At 38.1% G+C, this 19980-nt stretch overlaps 1 protein-coding gene across 1 annotated transcript in view; it reads right to left on the bottom strand.

Moving 5' to 3' along the window:
• OXCT1 (3-oxoacid CoA-transferase 1) overlaps positions 1 to 19980 on the bottom strand; it is an 88300-nt gene that overhangs the window by 44138 nt on the left and 24182 nt on the right. The window contains exon 7 of the mRNA XM_052670374.1: positions 15069 to 15129. Within this exon, the coding sequence (XP_052526334.1) occupies positions 15069 to 15129 (61 nt within the window). The remainder of the gene's footprint in view (positions 1 to 15068; positions 15130 to 19980) is intronic.

Here is a 19980-nt window from a genome sequence, read left to right as displayed (position 1 = left end):
CACAGATACAAAGGAGAACATCTGTACTAATAATCAGAAGGTTGTGTACGAATTTTTAAAAAACATTTTTATTGTTAAGTTTTACTCTCCATTTTATTTATCCTTCTACTATTTCTCCCACATACTAAATTTACCTTACCTTTATTTGCCACATACAAATTCCTATACACACCTAAAATCATCATACAACATCCTACCAAAGAGATACAAAATGTAGCAAAACATTTAAAGATAACTAATCAAGGCAGATTACCTCCTGTACCTTTTAAATTGTTAAATCAAAATATTTTGGTTCTATTTTGACTGTCCTAATCACTTGCTCACTTTCAATCTTAATCCCAAAGTGATAGAAGGTAGAAAGTTTGTACAGCTTTCCTGTATCAGCAAAATTAAAGAGTAATCTCAAGACCATATGAGATGAGTTCTCTCTTCCAGTAGGCTCTGATTCATGACTCAAATATTCTTTCATTGTTTCAAGAGTTTCACATTATCAGTTTCCTTCCTGTGTATATGTCCTTGCAAATCTTGCCTGATTGTTGCCAATGGAAGTCATTGAAGTCACATGGAAGTAGAATGAATAAACTCAAACTTTCTGAATAGTAGTTTATCTGCAAGTACAACATAAAAGCTGTCCCCTGCTATGATTCACAAGAGTGTTCTGTCACTCATGTTGGTATCAGCACTCATAGAATGAACGGTCACTTGTTTAAAAATATCACTTCCTTCTGTAATTTACATCAATTTTCCCCTTTTTAAAGTAGCTTGGTTTACTTTCACTTAAGGAAATTCAGCTAGTATTCTGAAGTTTTAACTCAGAGTTTCTAAGGACTTCTAGAGAAAGAACAGGAACCTTGAAGGTTATAAGCTTCCAGTAATTAAGATAATGAACAGCATTCTTGATCAAAAACTGGAAAAGAAGTTGTAATTATACAACTATTCATGTAAAAATGCTTGAACCTAGAAAGACTTTTGAGTACTCACTTTTTAACCAGTTTCTGCTGCCTAATTACATGCTTTATGATATGTGAAAAAATTTCAGCTGTTTTAAATGTTTTAATAAAACTGAAGTATAGCCAGACAAGAATACATAATTCTTTGTTATACAGGAAAAAAAAATATAGTCAAAAACAGAACTAGTGGAAAGAAGAAGAATTCCTGAGAATGAGGAGGGGGATGGGAAAATTAGCAAACCTACACATTTCTAAATTGCTTATTTTTAAAGTAGCTTTATTAAACCCCTACAAAATTATATCCATTATCACAGTACTCATCAGTTCATCAAACTGAAATAATAAAAATACTCAGTAGAATGGAACTAGAATAAAACATGTCAACAAACAATAGAAGAAATAAATTTACCCCCTTAGATGCTAGGTAGAACCTTATTTTAATACTTCTTCAGTTTACTGCTCAAAGAGTCAGTATGTCTCTGCAAAATTCATTGCAACATTTACAAAATCATTAGAAGTTTAAAAAACAAAAAACAGCTAAGAGGAAAAGTCATGTCTGTCTGGTCTACTGAAGAAAAGTCTGAGTGAAGGTAGTCAGAAACTGTGATCAAACATTCCCCATGGCTAATGACAAACAATTTAAAAAGTCTTAATTATTTTAGTTATTTAGATTGAACTTTCACAAAAAGCTTTAGTACTGTAAAACAATGGAATATACTCTGAAGACTGCCAGAGAGATGGAGGAAAGAGCAAAATAGGTTAATATTCAGTCATTTCTGTCTGAATGCAAGGAGGTAAAAGAGATGTTCTGAATTCTGTTCTGTGCTTTCCTAGATCTAAGATCAGCCACACCATGAAATTTCAATTCCTGCCAGCTTTCACTGTAATGAAACAGCCATCAGTCAATAAAAATTCCTGAAGCACACTTTCAAATACTGAAAAGCAAGCAAATGCTAAGTCATCCGATAAAAGCAGGTCTTAGAATGAATGAAGTTGCCAGACTTAGAATAAACTTTTTAATAAGTGTACGGAGGAGGTGCAGGGGAACAGCAGAAATCTAAAGTTCAGTTCAGTTTCACACTGAGGCTAATGGCACTGATATAATTCACTCTGAAAGACCTTTCAGTCCAGTAACCCTCTTTCTTGGTAAAGAATGGAAGCTTAAAGAACTACTTTTGGTTATTCTACCTGGTTTCTTGTCAACATGCAGTTTAGGAATCTCTGTGGTCAAAGGCTTGGCATAGACCACCTTGCGTCATAGTTTCTGATGAACTCTGAACTTGTCAAAGTTTCCTTGGCACCCAAAACATTTTGTACCACTGCATTTCTTGTGCAAAAATATTTTTCATCATGTCTTGTATTTTCACTGGATGCTTCCTTTTCTTGCAATACAGGAATAGCAGGCTCTTTGTCTGTTCTACATCAACGAAGAATCTATGTACCTTAATGCCTTTCTGCTTTCTAGTAGACTGTTACTGTCTCTGAACACTGCAGATAAAATGCAGTGAGACATGTGGCCAGTATTTCAACTCTGACCATTACAGAAACAAAACTGACATGAACTTTCTAAGGATTGTCACCTCATAGCTATATATTCTTATAATTTATCCCCAGCTACATTATATTCCTTTCACCTTTCTTTTCCCTAAGTCTTTAGAATTAATTCCATTTTTAGTTGCCTCTGTCTTACTAAGTCAGTTCTTTCACATTTCCTGCACCTGCTAACCTCTGTTTCCTGAAATGGCCACTTCTCGTTTCATGCTTTTAGTGTTTTCCTCTACACTGTAGTTCGACAGCAAAGAAAACACAGGCTGCGCTATATACACTACCTGCTCTCTGTACTCACACGTAGCAGTTTTGGGGTAATAACTAAAAGAAAAATAGAAAGTATACTTCATTATCTATAAAATGCATCTATCTGTAAAGCTATGTGCATGTATGCATGAATGAAATAATCTGAAGAAAATCTCCGGAGAAGCTCCACCACACAGTTATACTTTTCCAAACATTTAGGTGTTAGTCAAATTTTAGCACAACCAATACACACAATATTCTTAAGTTTCAAGATCATAACTGAAATTAGTAAATACAGAAATTTCTTGAAGGGAGGCCTTTTTTTTTCTTATGAATGGATAGTTTTATCCAGTACGTACAGTTGTGAAAGAGTAGTAGTTTTCACAATAAATGTCTGGTATTAGATCCACCAATAAACGTGTACTGTAAAAATGACTCTATGTATAAACTGAACCTTGTAAATTTTTCCTGAAGATGTTTGTGAAGTAGATAAAGAAAAAAAAAGCACTGTCTGCCAACTTTTATTCACTGCTGATGTTACTCCATTAAACTAGAAAAGACAACTTTGGAAAGTCATTTTTTAGATTGCATTACGCAGTTTTCATATTACTAAAATAATGGGAAATAAAGAACTTGTAAAAAATCCCATCAGTGAACAAATTGCTCATTTGTTAAGGGCTACCTAATGACCAAAGAACCTGCTTAATCTGTAATGGCTATGACCGCTGAATAACATTACTGAGCATGCTCCAAATCTTCCCATCCTGAACAGTACACTATCAACAATATAAACTCTAAACAAATTATTCCTGTATTTCACTTCTTATTTTCAAAATACATTAGATTGAAAATCACTGAGTTGATTACCAGTTAAAAATAAGTAAGTGACTTTCTTTTTAATTACAGTTGTTCATATATCATAGAGAAGAATTGAAACCCCCAAAATCTCAGCTTTAATCTCTATAAAAGATTGTATTTTCTTACTCATATCAAAGAAATGACAAATGAGACTGAAAGATCTCAAACCTCCTACACATCTGAAGAAATGTAACTTAAATGTCAGGAGATAAATGGAGCTTGACTATTAAAAACGAATTAAGAGTAATTACAGTACAGAAGGAGGAAGTGAAAAATTTAAAACAAAAACAGAAAGTTCATCTGCAGCACCTAAGAAGGAATTCTTTGTATTTCACAGTTTATGTGAGTCCTCCTAAACCACTCCAAAGTCCAATGAAAACATCTTAAATAAGAATCAGAGAAGAGCATGAGATATACAGGAAGGCAGTCAGGATAAAATCATGCAGTAGTAGCTATTTTCTAACAGATCATGTTATATTGGTGGTTCTCTCTGGAAAGAAAATAAAAATGAAAGCAAAAATAACAACTGCAATTTCAATGAAGAAGACAAAAAACAATTCATCTTGAAATGGCACGTTATTTCCACACACATAATTAATTAGTTGTCCTTCTTATTTCAGAAACTCCTTACGAACAGCTGTAATTTACAAGATTTCTCAGAATTCCAGTACATTCTACTACTTTCTTTTTCCCAAAGGTGGATCACAGAGATACATTCCATCTTCAATATCACAGCAGCTATCCAAAAACAACCAATCACCAAAACCCCAAATATTCAAGACCAATACAATTTTTCTGCAATGTTGAAGAGGAATGAAGTCTGAGTTTTCCAAGGAAGAGGCAGGAAGAAAGCAAACAACTGCATTCAGAGAATTTCCACAGTTTCATCAGAAACTAGAGAAATTTGAACATCGAGATTTTAAGCAACAACTTTTAAGAAAAATAAAACTGCTCTTGCACTTAAACACTACCCTTCCTGAATGCTGCCCAGGAAGGAGATCACTAGACAAGTTATGGGAGCAAAGAATAACAATAATGAAGTCCTTTACAGAATCAAAATTATTATCTGAAGCTGAAACTGACATAAACATGTAAATTCAATGTTTCATATTATAAGAATACATAACGTAGTTTTGTTTCTCATATCCAACAAGAAAATTATTTGATTCATGCTAGCAACAGTGCAGAATCATCTTTAGCACATCTGAGAATAAGTCATAGCAAGTACAACCTCTAATCTCCCGGTCATACTAAGTTTCTGTTCTCTCTGCATTTATTAATCACAGGGAATAACTACTGAAGCAGATCAAGGTAATACTGACTGGCTTTATTTCCCAACTCTTACATACCTTGAACTATTTTTCCCCTTGTTTTTAGTAACCCTTCCCTCTTCAGTGACCTCAAAATAGAAATACATTAATTACAGGTATCTTTCCTGTATCGATATCCGAAAATTTCAGCACTCTCAGAAACCTACGCATTCATTTAGCCATTTTTCTTGTGACTAAAAGTTCAGTTGTTGCTTTGAAGCAGATGTTGGAGTGGCTAACTCCTCAGGTCACCCTTTCCCATGAACTTCCCAGAAAACTAACTTGGATACAATTGGTTAACAAATATTCAACCACTAACAGCACATTCCTACTTGTATGGTGGCAGAATTGACTCCCTTAAATCTAGTGCTTGTTTAGATCCCAGATTAGATATAATTTTGAATAAATTCAACACCTTACATCTACCACCACGTATCTGTATAATAGAAGGGTAAAATACATGTAAAAACTGCTTTTCTGAATACATGAATGCCAGGAGAAACTGAATGTCTATGCATTCAGCTCAGGAAATCAAGAGGTGGTCCATTTCTGGTCCTTTTCTGGTGGCTGGTGACATAGACACAAAGCACAGAATGCTCTCCAAAATGCCTCACAAAATTTGACCTAGTATCACAGCATCAAGAATGTGCTGCTGTGCAAGCTAGGAAGCCTACTTCTTACCTGGCATTATCCCAAGATGCTACAAAAGCTGTAAGACACCTCAGACATAAACACATAGAAAATAAGAACAAAAAAACACACAAACGACAAAACGTATCAAAGCAACAGAGCAAATTAATAGAAAAGAAGGTGCATAAGAGCTTATCTAATTCACTTAAAAAAAATACAAGGTGAACCTTAAGATATCAGTATGCTTTCCATTGGCCTGGGATTCAAACAGGTAAAAAAAATTACCATAAAAAATACAAGTTCAAACTCGATGGTCATAGAGAAAAAAAACAGTACCCAGAAATATTTCTACTGAGAAATTGTTTATTTAAAAAAACCTAATATATGTGTTAGTCAATTCGTTTGCAGCTCTTGACCCTCAGTGTTTGAAAAAATCAGCTCTTCTAGTCTTAAATGTAGAACTTCACATTTGAACTTGCAATTTGGAACAAACATTCTTTCCAAAATCCATATGTATAATTAGATCAGAAGCTAGCACAGCACCAACTGCATGCTTACACAAAATACTGTCTACACACTTTCCCTGTATGATCAGGAATATATCCCAGCTCTCCTTCCTGCTTGTCAGTGCTTTATTCAATGAGAAGAAGAAATGAAAAGATACACCTCCAATTTATTCCAAAGATTTACAAAAAAAAGTGAAATCTATGTATTTTTTCTATAATCTTAAAAAAAAGTTTAAACATGACATTATTAAAAAAACATTTAGCTCTTGCTTTCTCTGGCTTAATCACAAGTGGCAAAAAAGTCAACACATAATTCAAAAGAATATCAGTGAAAAGAAAGTGCATTTTCACACACTGAAATTTATCAGTTCAAGTTCATTTGAAACAATTTAATATAATCTGGGAATGTATGGAAAACTAGTCTGCTTTCAAATGAGCACCAGGGCATCATCTGTTTGGGAGATGGAAATAAAAAGATACTTTGTGGTCTGCATCCATTGTGGGCCACCATATTTTGCACCTTGCTAGAACAACAATAAATGGCCACACCAGAAAAGAAAAATCATCGTTCCATGAAGTCAAAACAGTACTGATATCTCAGTTCTTCACTTAGCTTTAAATCATTGAATCATAGAATGGTTTGGGCTAGAAGGGACTTTTAAAACCATCTCGTTCCAATTCCCTGCTATAGGCAGGGACACCTCCCTCTAGACCAAGTTGCTCAAAGCCCCATCCAGCCTGGCCTTAAATGCTTCCATGGAGGGGGCATCCACAGCCTCACTGGGTGACCTGTTCCAGTGTCTCATCAGCCTCACAGTAAAGAATTTCTTCCTGATATCTAGCCTAAATTTACCCTCTTCCAGTTAAAAGCCATTTTCCCCTTGTCCTCTTGTTACACACTCTTACAAAAATCCCTATCCAGCTTTCCTGTAGGGCACTTTCAGGTACTAGAAAGCTATCATCACCTTCGCTGAGTAGTTTGTTTTTAAAGCACTTGCAGGGAAGAGTGCGGCAAGAAAAGATTAAAATCTGTTCTGCTGATTCAAATGACTGCTCAAAAATTCTCACTGCATTAATAGTTACTAGACTGCAGCTTTTTAAAACTCAGTATTTTGGCCACTTATAAAATGCATGTTTCATGCTAGTAGGTATTACTCACACTGTGAACCATCTTCTTCTAATGTTTTCAATTTAGATGTCAATTTTTTCTTTTTTTTTGCTAGGAATCTATCAGAAATGACAAAAAGTTATTAAAAGCACAATAAAAAAAAAATTCAAGCTTTAAGATATAAACAGAAACATACATGCAAATAAATTCCTTGAATCATGCCTAGAACTCTCACTGCAGCATTTTTTAGCAAAATAATCATGTGAAATGTGATTTTAAACAAAGACAGAAATTGTTCACTGATCAACACATTCAAAACATGACAGGGCATAAGAATTACCACAGATTCACTGTACGTATTATTACAATGAGAAGTTCAATCTATAGTATATTTAAAACCGATTCATTTTCAAATCCTCGTGACACAGAATGTGAGCACTGATAATGAAATGTACTTCAAATGTAATTGTAATGTGTTGCATATTTGGTTTTCCACAAATTATTATGGAAAACAAGAAAAAGAAAACAACCTACAAAGCTACCCTTCTTACATGCTTCTGATTTTCAAGAGAATAAACTTCTAATTATGTGGGTTCAGATTTGGCACTTCATTGCTGGAGTACTGAATGCTAAATGGTTAAAATTCATAGCAGATAAGATTGTTACTGACTGCTACTCAGACAGGTTTACCTCCCTACATAACAGTATGCTGAAAGCTTTGCATTCGTTTTTCTTCTTCTTTCTTTTTTTCCTTTTTAAATTGATACATTCTTGAGTTAATATCATGATCTTACTTAGCAGTCAGCTTCAGAAAATCATTGCTGATGTGATGAATATAATATTCAATGAAAAACATCCTCTTATGCTTGTCACTTATATTAAGAACAAATGCAACATTCAAAAAGAATATGCTAAAGCAAGTCTGTAGCCAATCAGCAGATGATAACATTTGCCGAGAAGTCAGTGCACTGATGAAACTGATAGAAAGCCTATGCCAGATCCTAAAGCTAAATTAAGGGTGGCTTTGTAGGTTGGTTTCTTTTTTCCTTTCCCACAACAACTGGTAGATAACCAATTATGCTATGCACTGTAATTACATATTTGAAGGACATCTCATCTTGTCCAGTTTATTTCAATGCTTCTCAAAACATTTCAAGATGATCTGCACAATTGCTGTAAAAATGTTTTGCTGTCTCATTCTCCCTTGCACAGGCCTAAACAGTGCACCCACATGAACCTAATGAGGTTTAACAGGGCCAAGTGCAGGATATTGCACCAAGGTCAGGGCTAACTTAATTGTACGTACACACTGAGAGAAGAACTCACTGAGAGCAGCCCTGAGAGAAGGACTTTGGAGTTTTGGTAGATGAAGAACTGAATATGAGGCAGCACTATGTGCTTGCAGCCCAGAAGGCCAGCAGAATCTCGGGCTGCACCAACAGACAGGCGACAGCTGGGTGAGGGAGGGGATCGTCTCCCTCTGCTCTCTGCACTCATGAGGCCAATCTGAAACACCCCGTGTGCAGACCCCAACCCACAAATGATGCAGAGCCATCAGAGTGGGTCCAGAAGAGGGCCACAAGAATGCACCACTCTTACAAAGACAGGCTGAAGGAGACGGGCTTGTCCAGCCTCGAGAAGATTCTGGGAAGAACTCGCTTTCCAGTACTTTCCAGTACTTAAAGGAAGTTCATAAGCTGGAGGCAAGATAATGATAGGGCAAGGGGGAAACTAAAAGAGGGGAGATGTAGATTAGATGTTGGGGGAAATTTTTCACTGAGAAGATGGTCACTGGCGCAGGCTGCCTAAAGCGGTTGCCCCATTCTTGGAGGTGTTCACGGCCGGGTTGGATGTAAGGGGCCCTGTGCAACTGAATCTAATGCCTAATGTAGTGGTTGACAACCCTTCCCATGGCAGGGGTTGGAACTAGATGATCTTTGAGGTTCCTTCCAACCCTAGCTGTTCTATGATTCTATGATTAATATATACACAGATAATAGGAAGAAATCAAATACCATGAAGGGCAATAACATCAACAAATAAGCACTGAAGTCTGACAGTGGACTTCCTTTTACCAAACTACAATTACTCTAGCAATGGTACGCAAATGTTCCCATGAGCTGCTTCTCCAAGACATAACCCCTGCAATTCAACTCCATCCCTACTCAGACTTGTTCTTTAACCTTCTGTACATAACAGCTAAAATGCTTTTTAATTTTATTGAAAACTGAGGTAGGAAGAGCATTAAACTGATCAGCTTTCTTTGTATGCTGTATTGTTAATTTTACTCTCTTGATTGAGTCTCTGGTCAGCCCACTATGTATGTATTCCTAATGATTTCCTGCTACCTTCACATTTTCTTTAGTTTGCATTGGGTTGAATTTTTCTGAGTTTGCTTCAATGCATCTATGTTTTTTTGTTTGGTTGCACTTTTAACATTTTGCCTCGGATACCTGACCTTGTTCTCACTTCCTGTCATTTTTCTTTTCTGCATTTGAGATAGTGCCAATTTTGTTCAAAGTGAAACTCTATTACTCTTCCAATCCTCCTTTATCCTAAAGAAACTGTGTTCATACTTACTTAAATCTGCATCCATAAACATCTCTGATTCAGAATGCAGCCACAACCTAGTTATATCAATCCACTCATTCTATGTATGTACTGACATACCTGTAGATGCTTTAGATACAAAGATTTCCATATATATATATATATATATATATATATATATATATATATATATATACACACCCATCCAAACTTTTTTTTTTTTTACACTAGCATTTATATATTAAGAAAACTACATTTCTATTGTCGTTTGTGCTAAGAGTTGATGTGACAGTGGTAGGGAATAAGGTCAAGAGTCCATCCTGTGCCAAATAAAACATTTGTCCACTGTAGCCCACTGGCGGTGCTTTCAACCAATCCCTAAGCACAGTCAGTCATCTCTGAGTACCTAGACAACTAATGAAAAAGGCTATATCAATACAGATCAGTAAGTGTCCAAGAGGAGGGTGTATGCCATTGTTCCACATCCTTCTGGATCTCAAATCCTGATTTGAAGTCTCCCATAAAATCCTAGTGCAAAGTCAGAGCCAAACTGAGAGTGGGCTTCCTGTAAAAGGGTTTGGCTTGAGTTCCATTGCTGGAGCGCCAGGGCGAGGAAAGAGATTACTTTTCCACCTTAAAATAGTACGTAAAGGCATTTAATTATAAATTGACACTATGTAAAAGCCTTGCAGAACTCCTCAGAAGAAGGCTGTGCAGAACAAGGAGAGTTTTGCTAGTGTTAAAGCATTTGGAGAAGCAGACAACAAAAAAAAAAAAGTTAATTTTTCAGTTTCCTCAATAAAATGCAATGCTGTTATTTAGTACAGATAACAGGATACAAACGGCTTATTTCAGCCCACTTCTGTCCCTCAGTGCACAGACCATTGTACCTGAGATAATGACGCTCACTGACGTGGCAGTGTTGTTACCAGGCAACCAGAGATAAAATACAGGGTTTAATGATTTTTATTTAATGTATTTTCATGAGAAAGTACATTCTCTTTTTTCCTCTTGTGATGTTATTTGAGGTGGAAATGCTGTTTACACAGACAGATATATTTAACCATCCTCTTGCAATTTGATAAAGAAAATAATTCGAACTGGATATTCAAACAGTGAATAAGTATGTCGAAATATATTGAATGTTGCCACTCACAGACACATCATGGCCATGGCTGAGATCTCAAACTGCTATGCCAGAGTTGCATTCAGGAGGTCTCACAACAGAGAACAATAGCAGGGAACAGACGCAGCTTAAGGATGTGTGGGGCTGTTACAGATGTCTGTATACTTGTCCAGGACAGAGTAAAAACCAACGCCTAAAATCGTCCCTCAAACTCTTCAGCACTGTCATTATGCCATAGAATCATAGAACGGCCTAGGCTGAAAAGGACTTCAAACATCACCTAGTTTCAATCCCCCTGCCACGGGCAGGGTTTCCAACCACTCGTAAGAGCTGAGTAGAGCGGGACAATCACTTCCCTCTTCCTGCTGACCACCCCTTTTTTAATGCAGCCCAGAAACACAGTTGGCCTTCCAGGCTGCAGGCACACATTGCTGGCTCATGTCCAGCTTCTCATCCTCCAGGACCCCCCTGTCTGGGGGTCTGTCAGGACAAACAAAGCTGAAGCTTGGATATCTCAACCAGAAATTTGTTCAAGGTAAATTTTAAAATCCGTAACCCTCATCTGTGAGCAACAGACGTTAACCGACAACAGCACAGCCTTATTTCTTCAGCCTCTTTCACTGCTCTCTCTAAACACAGACAGCTTTGTTTAAGACAAACAGTATTTTTAAGTAAGCAACAGCTACCAGACTGTGAACCACTGCTCTGCTCTTATTCTCCACATCAGGAAGCACTGCCAAGTTACCTTCCAAATTCTCACAAAAAATAATATTTCCCATTCTTGAACAGAGTAAAATGCCATATTGACCTGAACTCAATCATATTTAATACATTAAAGAAAAACATATTTTCTACTGTGCATGCATGTCAAAAGATCTCAGAGCTCCACAAGATATCTTACAACAGGTTAACCAATGCAATCAATTCCTCCTGCACTTTAAGACTGGATCTCCAGTACTTATATCCCCTTGGAAATACAGATCTCACTAAGTCTAGTGTCATTCCACTGAAACAGATCTGGGAAAAGACTGGTGGACTAATAAAACCTAAGACAGAAACAGCATTATCGTAGAACACAAGATAATTCTAAAGCAAAATACAACATCTGTTAACAATAAATACCTGTCATAATTAAAGAATTCATGCTGGAAATCATTAATTATACCTTTCTTAAAGTATGTCAGAAAATTATTAACAAGATGTAAGCAGCTAACTGCCTAGGCAACCCGCATGAAATGATCAGCAGAGTCTGGGGGTGCACAAGCAGGAATGCAGCAGAACTGGGCAGAAAAATAACTCTACCTTAGTAGCTGACAGCACTATTATCAGTACTGAAGACATTTCCATTGGTCACATTTGTGAAGTTTCAGAAAACAACAGAGAGAGGAGGATATAAAAGGGGTAGGACTGAAAATATTTTACAATTAGAATCATTAAGACTTCGATCTGTTTATCACGTCAGCAGAACTGAGAAGTTATCCCATGGTAAGCAAATGCCAGCTCCAGAAAGGTTTTTAATCTAGCAGAAGAGAGCAAAAGCACTGGATGGAATCTAAATTAATTACAGTAAAAAGACATTTATACCAGTGAGAGCGATTAACCACTGGAACAAGCCCAAAGAGAATGATAGGTTTTCCATCTTTTACTTTGTTCATGTCACAGCAGGATACATTTTTTGATCAAAATTAACTCCCAAAATTCAAGTTATACTGTTCCACTGTACTTAAGAGAACCGAACAGAGACATACTCGTATAGAATCATAGAATTGCTCAGGTTGGAAAAGACCTTAAAGATTATCAAATTCAAATGCAGCCAAACCATACTACCCCCTACCTCTAGCCACACTCCACTAAATCATGTCCCTGAGCACCACATCCAAATGTTTTTTCAACACATTCAGGGATGGTGAATAGCCTAGTATCCATCCTTCCAATTTAACGCTTGACAAAGCTCTACTACTGAAAAAGAGACTGCTTCCAAAAGACTGAATAAAACTGGAAGTATACAAACAAGCAGAGAAGGGAAACAAGTAACCCAGCAGAGTAGCTACCAGAATTAACAAATCATGTTTTTGTGTATCTACAGCATTCACTTTAAAAGGAAAAATCTCAAAACCAGAAACACAGAAGGATGTGCTTTTTATTTCTGCTACCTAGTTACGTAGGTAGCCTCAGCTTGGTGCTTTGTACTAGACAAGCAGATGTTGCCATCATGAGTCTGGTTGTACAAGAATAAAGCTCCGAGTTCAAACTCAGAAAGGGAACGTCAGATTGAGAAACTGCAGTCCTGCATATCCCATGCTATTACTGCATTATTCTGGAGATAGGTCTGACTTGTAGCTCACAGTGCCAGGGATGGCTTCAAATCTCCACTCCTGTCTGTTTACATTAAGTTAAATGGTCCGTAGATGGGGAAAAAAAAAAGAAGAAAAAAAAAAAGCTGGGAACAGGTATCAGGAACCTCAGCTGTAAAGGGAAAATCTGAATTACTGGCCTACTGAATTTTTTTTTTTTCCTATCTCTCTGTGAGATTGAGAATTTCACCTCCAGCCTCAAACAATGCAGATAAGAAGCCCAATGAACTTTTATGCAGTCACCTCAGCTATCTTGAGATTAGCCCTAGACAGCCGCAGACTGATAACCCTCAGTACTCCAGATACAGTACTGAGACATCTCTATTCAACACTATGAATTTGAACTCTAAAATCCTGAACATAGCATTTTGAACTCCATTTCAGAAGAAAGATACTTACAAGTCAACTCGAGGTATTGTATTTAGCTAGCAATTTCTCTTAAATCTCTGCTTATGCCTCTTTGCCCATTAATTAGTTGTACAGAGTTGTAAAGTAATATTAATTATCTTGCCAAATCATGTCAGTTATAGCAGTATATAGCCGCACCAAGATCAAAGACGGACAAACTTGAAGGCAGATCTTTCAAACATTACATGGAACTATGCCAAGAAAAAATGTCACATAGTTGTTGCCCCCTGTCAAGAAAATTCTACACTATTACATGTGGATAGAAGAGTAGAGAGGGAGAATGAAATGGCATGCAGGTGGAAGACTTTGATCTACTCAGATTCTCTAAGCACCAGATTTAAGTATGAAAAGTGAGTAGCTAGAATGAAGGGAATAAAAAAGATTTTTTATTTCACTTCCAAAAGGAAAAACACTTTTAAGCCTCTCTGAAAAAAAACAGCTGTAAAAATTCATGAGGTTTTCACAAGTCAGTAGTCACTTAACAAATTCTATGGTATATTATGCTATAGTATGGTATATTTTGCTATTATACTACATAAAGAAATAACTCCCTAAATGTGTTATCTGGGGATGTTTCTGTACCAAATATCTTATTCTGGAGGTTTACAAAAACAAACAAACAAGAACATGAACTAAGAAGGGACACTTCCAATTCAACACTCTTCTTAGAATTTACTGAAAGTGCACTACAGAAATTTCTTTTCATTTTACTGTCAATCATATTTGGCTTTTATTAAATGTATAAAGAATTTACCAGGGAGTTATACCAGTGGTATAACCCAGGAGGTGACTAAGCACCACACAGTTGTTTGCTCACTCTTCTCCTTCCTGTGGGATGGGAAAAAGCTAACAAAGCAGTCACCAATATTACTAAGTTCCAACAACTTTCATGTCACCTCCAACGTAGGCTGCTCCATATAGTTTTAGACAACAAAGATAAAAGACTGAAAGACTGGAAGAAAATTATAGGTAACCTAGCCCAACTTCTTTCACAAGGCATAACCAAATGCCTGCATCTACTTGACTGACATTATTTATTTTTAGAGACCTTGTCTATGATAAAGCCACGATATGCTCAATATATGTTGTTATGTGTTTATTATCAGGTCTTATATAAATAATCTTTGTTATTTATTTCCTTGAGAGAATTCACAAGAGGCCTCAAGCACAGGCTAAGTCTTCTGTTTTTTCTTTAATCCACATATTTTTTTAGTTAATAAATATAAAACTTTTCAAAGGCTCAATACAGCAAACAAAGTCCAAGCCATAATCAGATGAAAAGTGATAAACTGATCACTAAAACTGAACACAAGGTCAGTAGGAGCTAGTCCAAGAGAACAGATTAGACCACAGTTTCGTATAAGAAATTCACCAACTAATTTAAAAAAAAGAACTCTGTCCCCAGAATGGCATGCAAGCCAAAGGGGTTTGTTGACTACAGGGATGTAGAGCCTACTGTGTTTCATCTCCTTACCTCCACCACAGTTGTCTTGGCAGCTTTGCACATTGGTTGATTGAAGTTTCTAGCAGTTTTTCTGAAATATAAATAAATAAATAAAAATAAAAATTATAATTTGTAAAACTTAAGAAGTAAACACATTTCAGAACCAAGTAGATACAAGAATCTCTGTAATATGAACACCATAGATATTACTGTTGGACATTTAAAAGTCTAATCGAAATAAGGAAAAAAAATATGCCATAATGTCTAAGATACATAAAAAATAAAATTACGTTTTGCTAAATCAGAGAATATTTACAGCTCTTTTGACTTTTAACCAGCACATTGTCCAATTGAAATTGGGAATGCTACTGATATCATTTATCAGATTCAAGAGCAGCAGCAAGCTGGGCTGTATAAAGTATTGTCATGTAACTTTTCTGCACAAAGAATAAAAATCATCTCCATAGGGAAGCAAGCACACCATCCCAAATCCTACATGTCTTCATAAATTAGACTAAGCAGCTACATGGACTTAGACTAGCAATCTGCACAGTAGAAAACTTAATTAAATTCTCTTGATTGAAACAGCTGTTCTAGTTTTGGCACCCAATGCAAGACTCTGGCATTAATCCTAAGTATTTCCACTTAGGTCTTCTGTAACAAGGAAAAGAACCTCCAGGGAGTAAAAGCAAGACATGATACGCATATGACCATGCTGAGATATGCACCAGCATCCTAGACGAGGAACAAACAAGTGATCCATTCCATCCCTTCTGTACTTTCCAGAAAGGAAATAAAATTGTGGAGCAAAACATTTAGGAAAAAATGTGTATTTTGATGGGGTTTCACTGTCTTAAAAGGTGGAATTCTGCTTTTGTTGGTTTTATTTTTTTTTCAAAATGCATGAAAACAAGACACCAAATAAGTCAATATCTCCTTTTTCTCCCCCTTTCCATAGGGACTGGTTTTTTTTCTGGACCATTCTTACTTCCCAATACCTTTTCCTCATTTTTGCACCCCTTAGTCCAATGACCATGCTTAATGGCATATCTATGCTGAACTTTGAGATGCTGCTGCCACCTCGTGGCTGCACGAGGGGTAGGGAACAGAAATGACCAAATCCCAACGTGCCATGCATTTTTACACTAACTCCTACTGCAGATACCCACAGAATGGAAGCAATGTCCCAAAACACATATCTTGAGAAATTCTCTTTTATTGGCAATACACATAATCTGTGAAGTCTTTAACAGACACTTCAGAAGGGACAGTCTGTGGCTGTGTTAAAACAAACGAATGTAAGAATACAAAAGTATGAAAGAAAAGATTTTGAGTTTATATCCTTTACTTAGTTCTCGAATACAGCCTTAGCAGTAGTGATTACAGGAAATAAATCCTTCAACCAGGCAGAATAGAAAATAAAAAGGAAATAAAGTTTCAAAACTGAATTAAAATAGCAAGGAAATTAATTTAGATGGGAGAAGATAGACAGAAATAAAGAGTTCAGTGTGTCATCCCAAGTGACTACTTTTCTGAGCAAAAGATGCTTTCAAGATCATACTGGATAATCTGACAGTAAAAGAAACTAACATAAAATTATTGTTAAATAGAGGTAAAAAGTTACTAGAAGAAACATTTCAGCATGGAAATGAGAAGAGGTAATGGGGTAGATTGCAACTCTGTTCAAAATGTTTATTTATGGCCACCAATTGTCTGAAGAAAGGCTGAGGGATCTGGGGTTATTCAGGCTGGAGAAGAGAAGGCTGTGGGATAACCTCCTGCAGCCTTGAATACTTCAAGGAGCTCATGATAAGGAGGAAGACAGATATTTTACACAATCTGAATGAGAGGAACTTGTTTTAGATTTAAGAAAATTGTTTCAGAAGTAGTTGTCTCCTGTAAAAGAAAAAGGTTTTACTCCTGAAGAGCTCTCTCCGTCATATTTGAAAAGTCACGGTGTGACTGGAAAAAGGGAAACATCATTTCGATTTTTAAGGAGGATTGAAAGGAAAATCTGGGAAACTACAGGCTGGCAACACTCACAAATGTACCCAGGAAGATGATGGAACAGACCCTAGTGGAAGACAAGTTAAGGCACATATGAGAAAGAGGTTATCTGAGACAGCCTAGTAGCTTTACCAGGGAACAGATCATGCCTGACCAGTCTGCTTGCGTTCAAACAGTGATAGTATCAGCAGACAAAGTTTGGGACTGATGCTATCTACCTGGATTTGTGCAAGGCCTTTGACATGATCCCACACCACATCCCTATTTCTTAGCTGGAGAGATATGAATTTGAAAGCTGAACTATTAAGTGAATAAGGAATGCATAGTGTGTAGAGTTGCAAGTATATAGTCTTGCACCTGGGGAGGAATAACTGCATTGACCATAGTAGGACAAGCAAAGTGATCCTCCCCCTCTACTCTGCCCTGCTCAGGCCTCACCTGGAGTATTGTGACCAGTTCTGTACTCTCCAGTACAAAAAAAAAAAAAAAAAAATGCAAGGATCTTCTGGAAAAAATCCAGCAGAAGGCCTCAAAGATGATAAAGGGGATAGGCTATAAGATCTGGGTCTGTTCAGCCTTGAGAAAAGAGTCATGGCCTGGGTTGAAAAGGACCACAAAGATTATCGAGTTTCAACCCCCTGATATGTGCAAGGTCATCAACCACCAGATCAGAGCCACATCCAGCCTGGCCTTGAATGCCTCCAGGGATGGGGCATCCACAGCCTCCTTGGGCAACCTGTTCCAGTGCCTCACCACCCTCTGTGTGAGAAAAACTTCCTCCTAGTATCTAACCTAAACCCCCCTGACTCAGTTTAAAACTATTTCCCCTGGTCCTATCACTGTCAACACATTTGAACAGCCATTCTCCCTCCTCTTTATACACTCCCTTGAAGTACTGGAAGGCCACCATGAGTTCTCCCTGGAGCCTTCTCTTCTCCAAGCTAAACAAGATCAGTTCCCTCAACCTTTCCCAGCAGAAGAGCTGCTCCAGCCCTCTGATCATCTTAGTGGCCCTCCTCTAGACCCACTCCAAGAGCTCCACGTCCTTCCTGTGCTGGGAGCCCCAGGCCTGGATGCAGTCCTGCAGATGGGGCCTCACAAGAGCTGAGTAGAGGGCGACAACCACCTCCCTCTCCCTGCTGCCCACTCCTCTTTCAATGCAGCTCAGAACACAGTTGGCCTTCTGGGCTGCAAGCGCACACTGCTGTCTCATGTCCAACATCTCATCCACCAGGACCCCCAAGTCCTTCTCCACAGGGCTGCTCTCAAGGGGCTCTTCACCCAGTTTGTACAAATACCTGGGATTGCCTCAGCCCAAGTGCAGCACCTCACATTTGGCCTTGATGAACCTCATTAGGTTCACATGGGCCCACTTCTCCAACCTGTCCTTTAGACAGGCTTCCCTTCCCTCCAGTGTCTTGACTACACGGCTCAGCGTGGTGTCATCTGCAAACTTGCTGAGGGTGCACTCAATGCCATCATCTGTGTCGATAAAGATGTTGAAGAACACTGGTTCTAAGACCGACCCCTGGGGGACACCACTTGTGACTGGCCTCTATCCTGACAAAGAACCATTGATCACAACCCTTCAAAAGAATACTGAGAGGGTATCTGATCAGTGTCCATAAATATGTAAAGTGTGGGAGACAAAAGGACAAGGCCAGATTCTTTTCAGTAATGTGCGGTTACAGGACAAGGGGAAATGGCCACAAACTGAAGCATAGGAAGTTCCACACAAGTGTGCATGAGAACTTCTCCACAGTTTGAGTGACAGAGCACTGGAACAGGCTGCCCAGTGGGTTTTGGAGTCTCCTTTGTCTGGAGATATTAAGACCCACGTGGACACCAACTTGTGCAACCTGGTTTATGGTGCCTGCTTTAGTAAGGGGATGATCGAGTCCTGCTTTGGACTCAATGATCTCTAGAAGTCCCTTCAAGCCCCTTCAGTTCTGTGATTACGTAAATTGTTTAGTTACCTATGCCCAGAGGGAGGCCAGTGATGAGTAGTGACCCCAGGGATCCATCTTGGGACCATCTCTCTTCAATATTGTTATCAATTACAGAGACAGTAGGAACAAGTGCACTCACAGCAAGTTTACTGATGACCTACTGATGACCACTGAGCTGAGTGGTGCAGCTCACACTACAGAAGGAAGGGATGCTACCTAATGGAACCTAAACAATCTTGAAGGGTGGTGACTTAATGAGGCTCAAGAAAGGCTAAGAGGAAGGTATTGAACTTGGGTCATGGCACTAGACAGCAACCCCGTAAAGAAGGAATAGGAGATCTTGGTAGACAAAAAAGGCGGTCATGAGTCAGCAGTGTGCACTTGAAGCCTGAAAGACCAACTGTATCATGGGTAGGATCAAAAGAGGGGCAGCCAGAATGGAAAAGGAGGTGATTGTCCCCCTCTGCTATGCCTTTCTGAGGCATCATCTGGAGTACAGCGCCCAGACCTGGGGCCCACAGCATAAGAAAGATAGAGAGCTTTCAGAGAAGGTCCAGAGGAGGACCAAAATGATAACCAGCGGGCTGGAGCACCTTTCATGTGGGGAAAGAATGAGGGAGCTGGGCTTGTTCAGCTTGGAGAGGACAAGGTTGCAGGGAGACCTCATTGGAAACTTCCAGTATATAAACAGGAGGGAAATCAACTATTTACACGCATAGAGAATTATAGGGAAGGGGTAATGATTTTAAATTATAAAGAGGAGATATATTAGATGTCAGGTGAAATTTTTCACAGAGAGAGTGGTGAGGTGCTGGAACAGGCTGCCAGGAGAGGATGCAGATACCCCATCCTTGGAACTGTTCAAGGCCAGGCTGGATGGGGCCCTGGGGAATCTGATCTAATGCTTGATCTAGCAGTCAGCAATCATGTCCACAGCAGTGGGGCTGAACTACATAATCTTTATGGTCCCTTCCAAGCCGAGCCAT

Source organism: Tympanuchus pallidicinctus, unplaced genomic scaffold, assembly GCF_026119805.1.
Source record: "Tympanuchus pallidicinctus isolate F22 unplaced genomic scaffold, pur_lepc_1.0 scaffold9, whole genome shotgun sequence".
In the NCBI taxonomy this organism is placed as follows: Eukaryota; Metazoa; Chordata; class Aves; order Galliformes; family Phasianidae; genus Tympanuchus; species Tympanuchus pallidicinctus.
The sequence above is the reverse complement of the archived record's forward strand: the minus strand, read 5'-3'. Positions and strand labels throughout refer to the sequence as shown.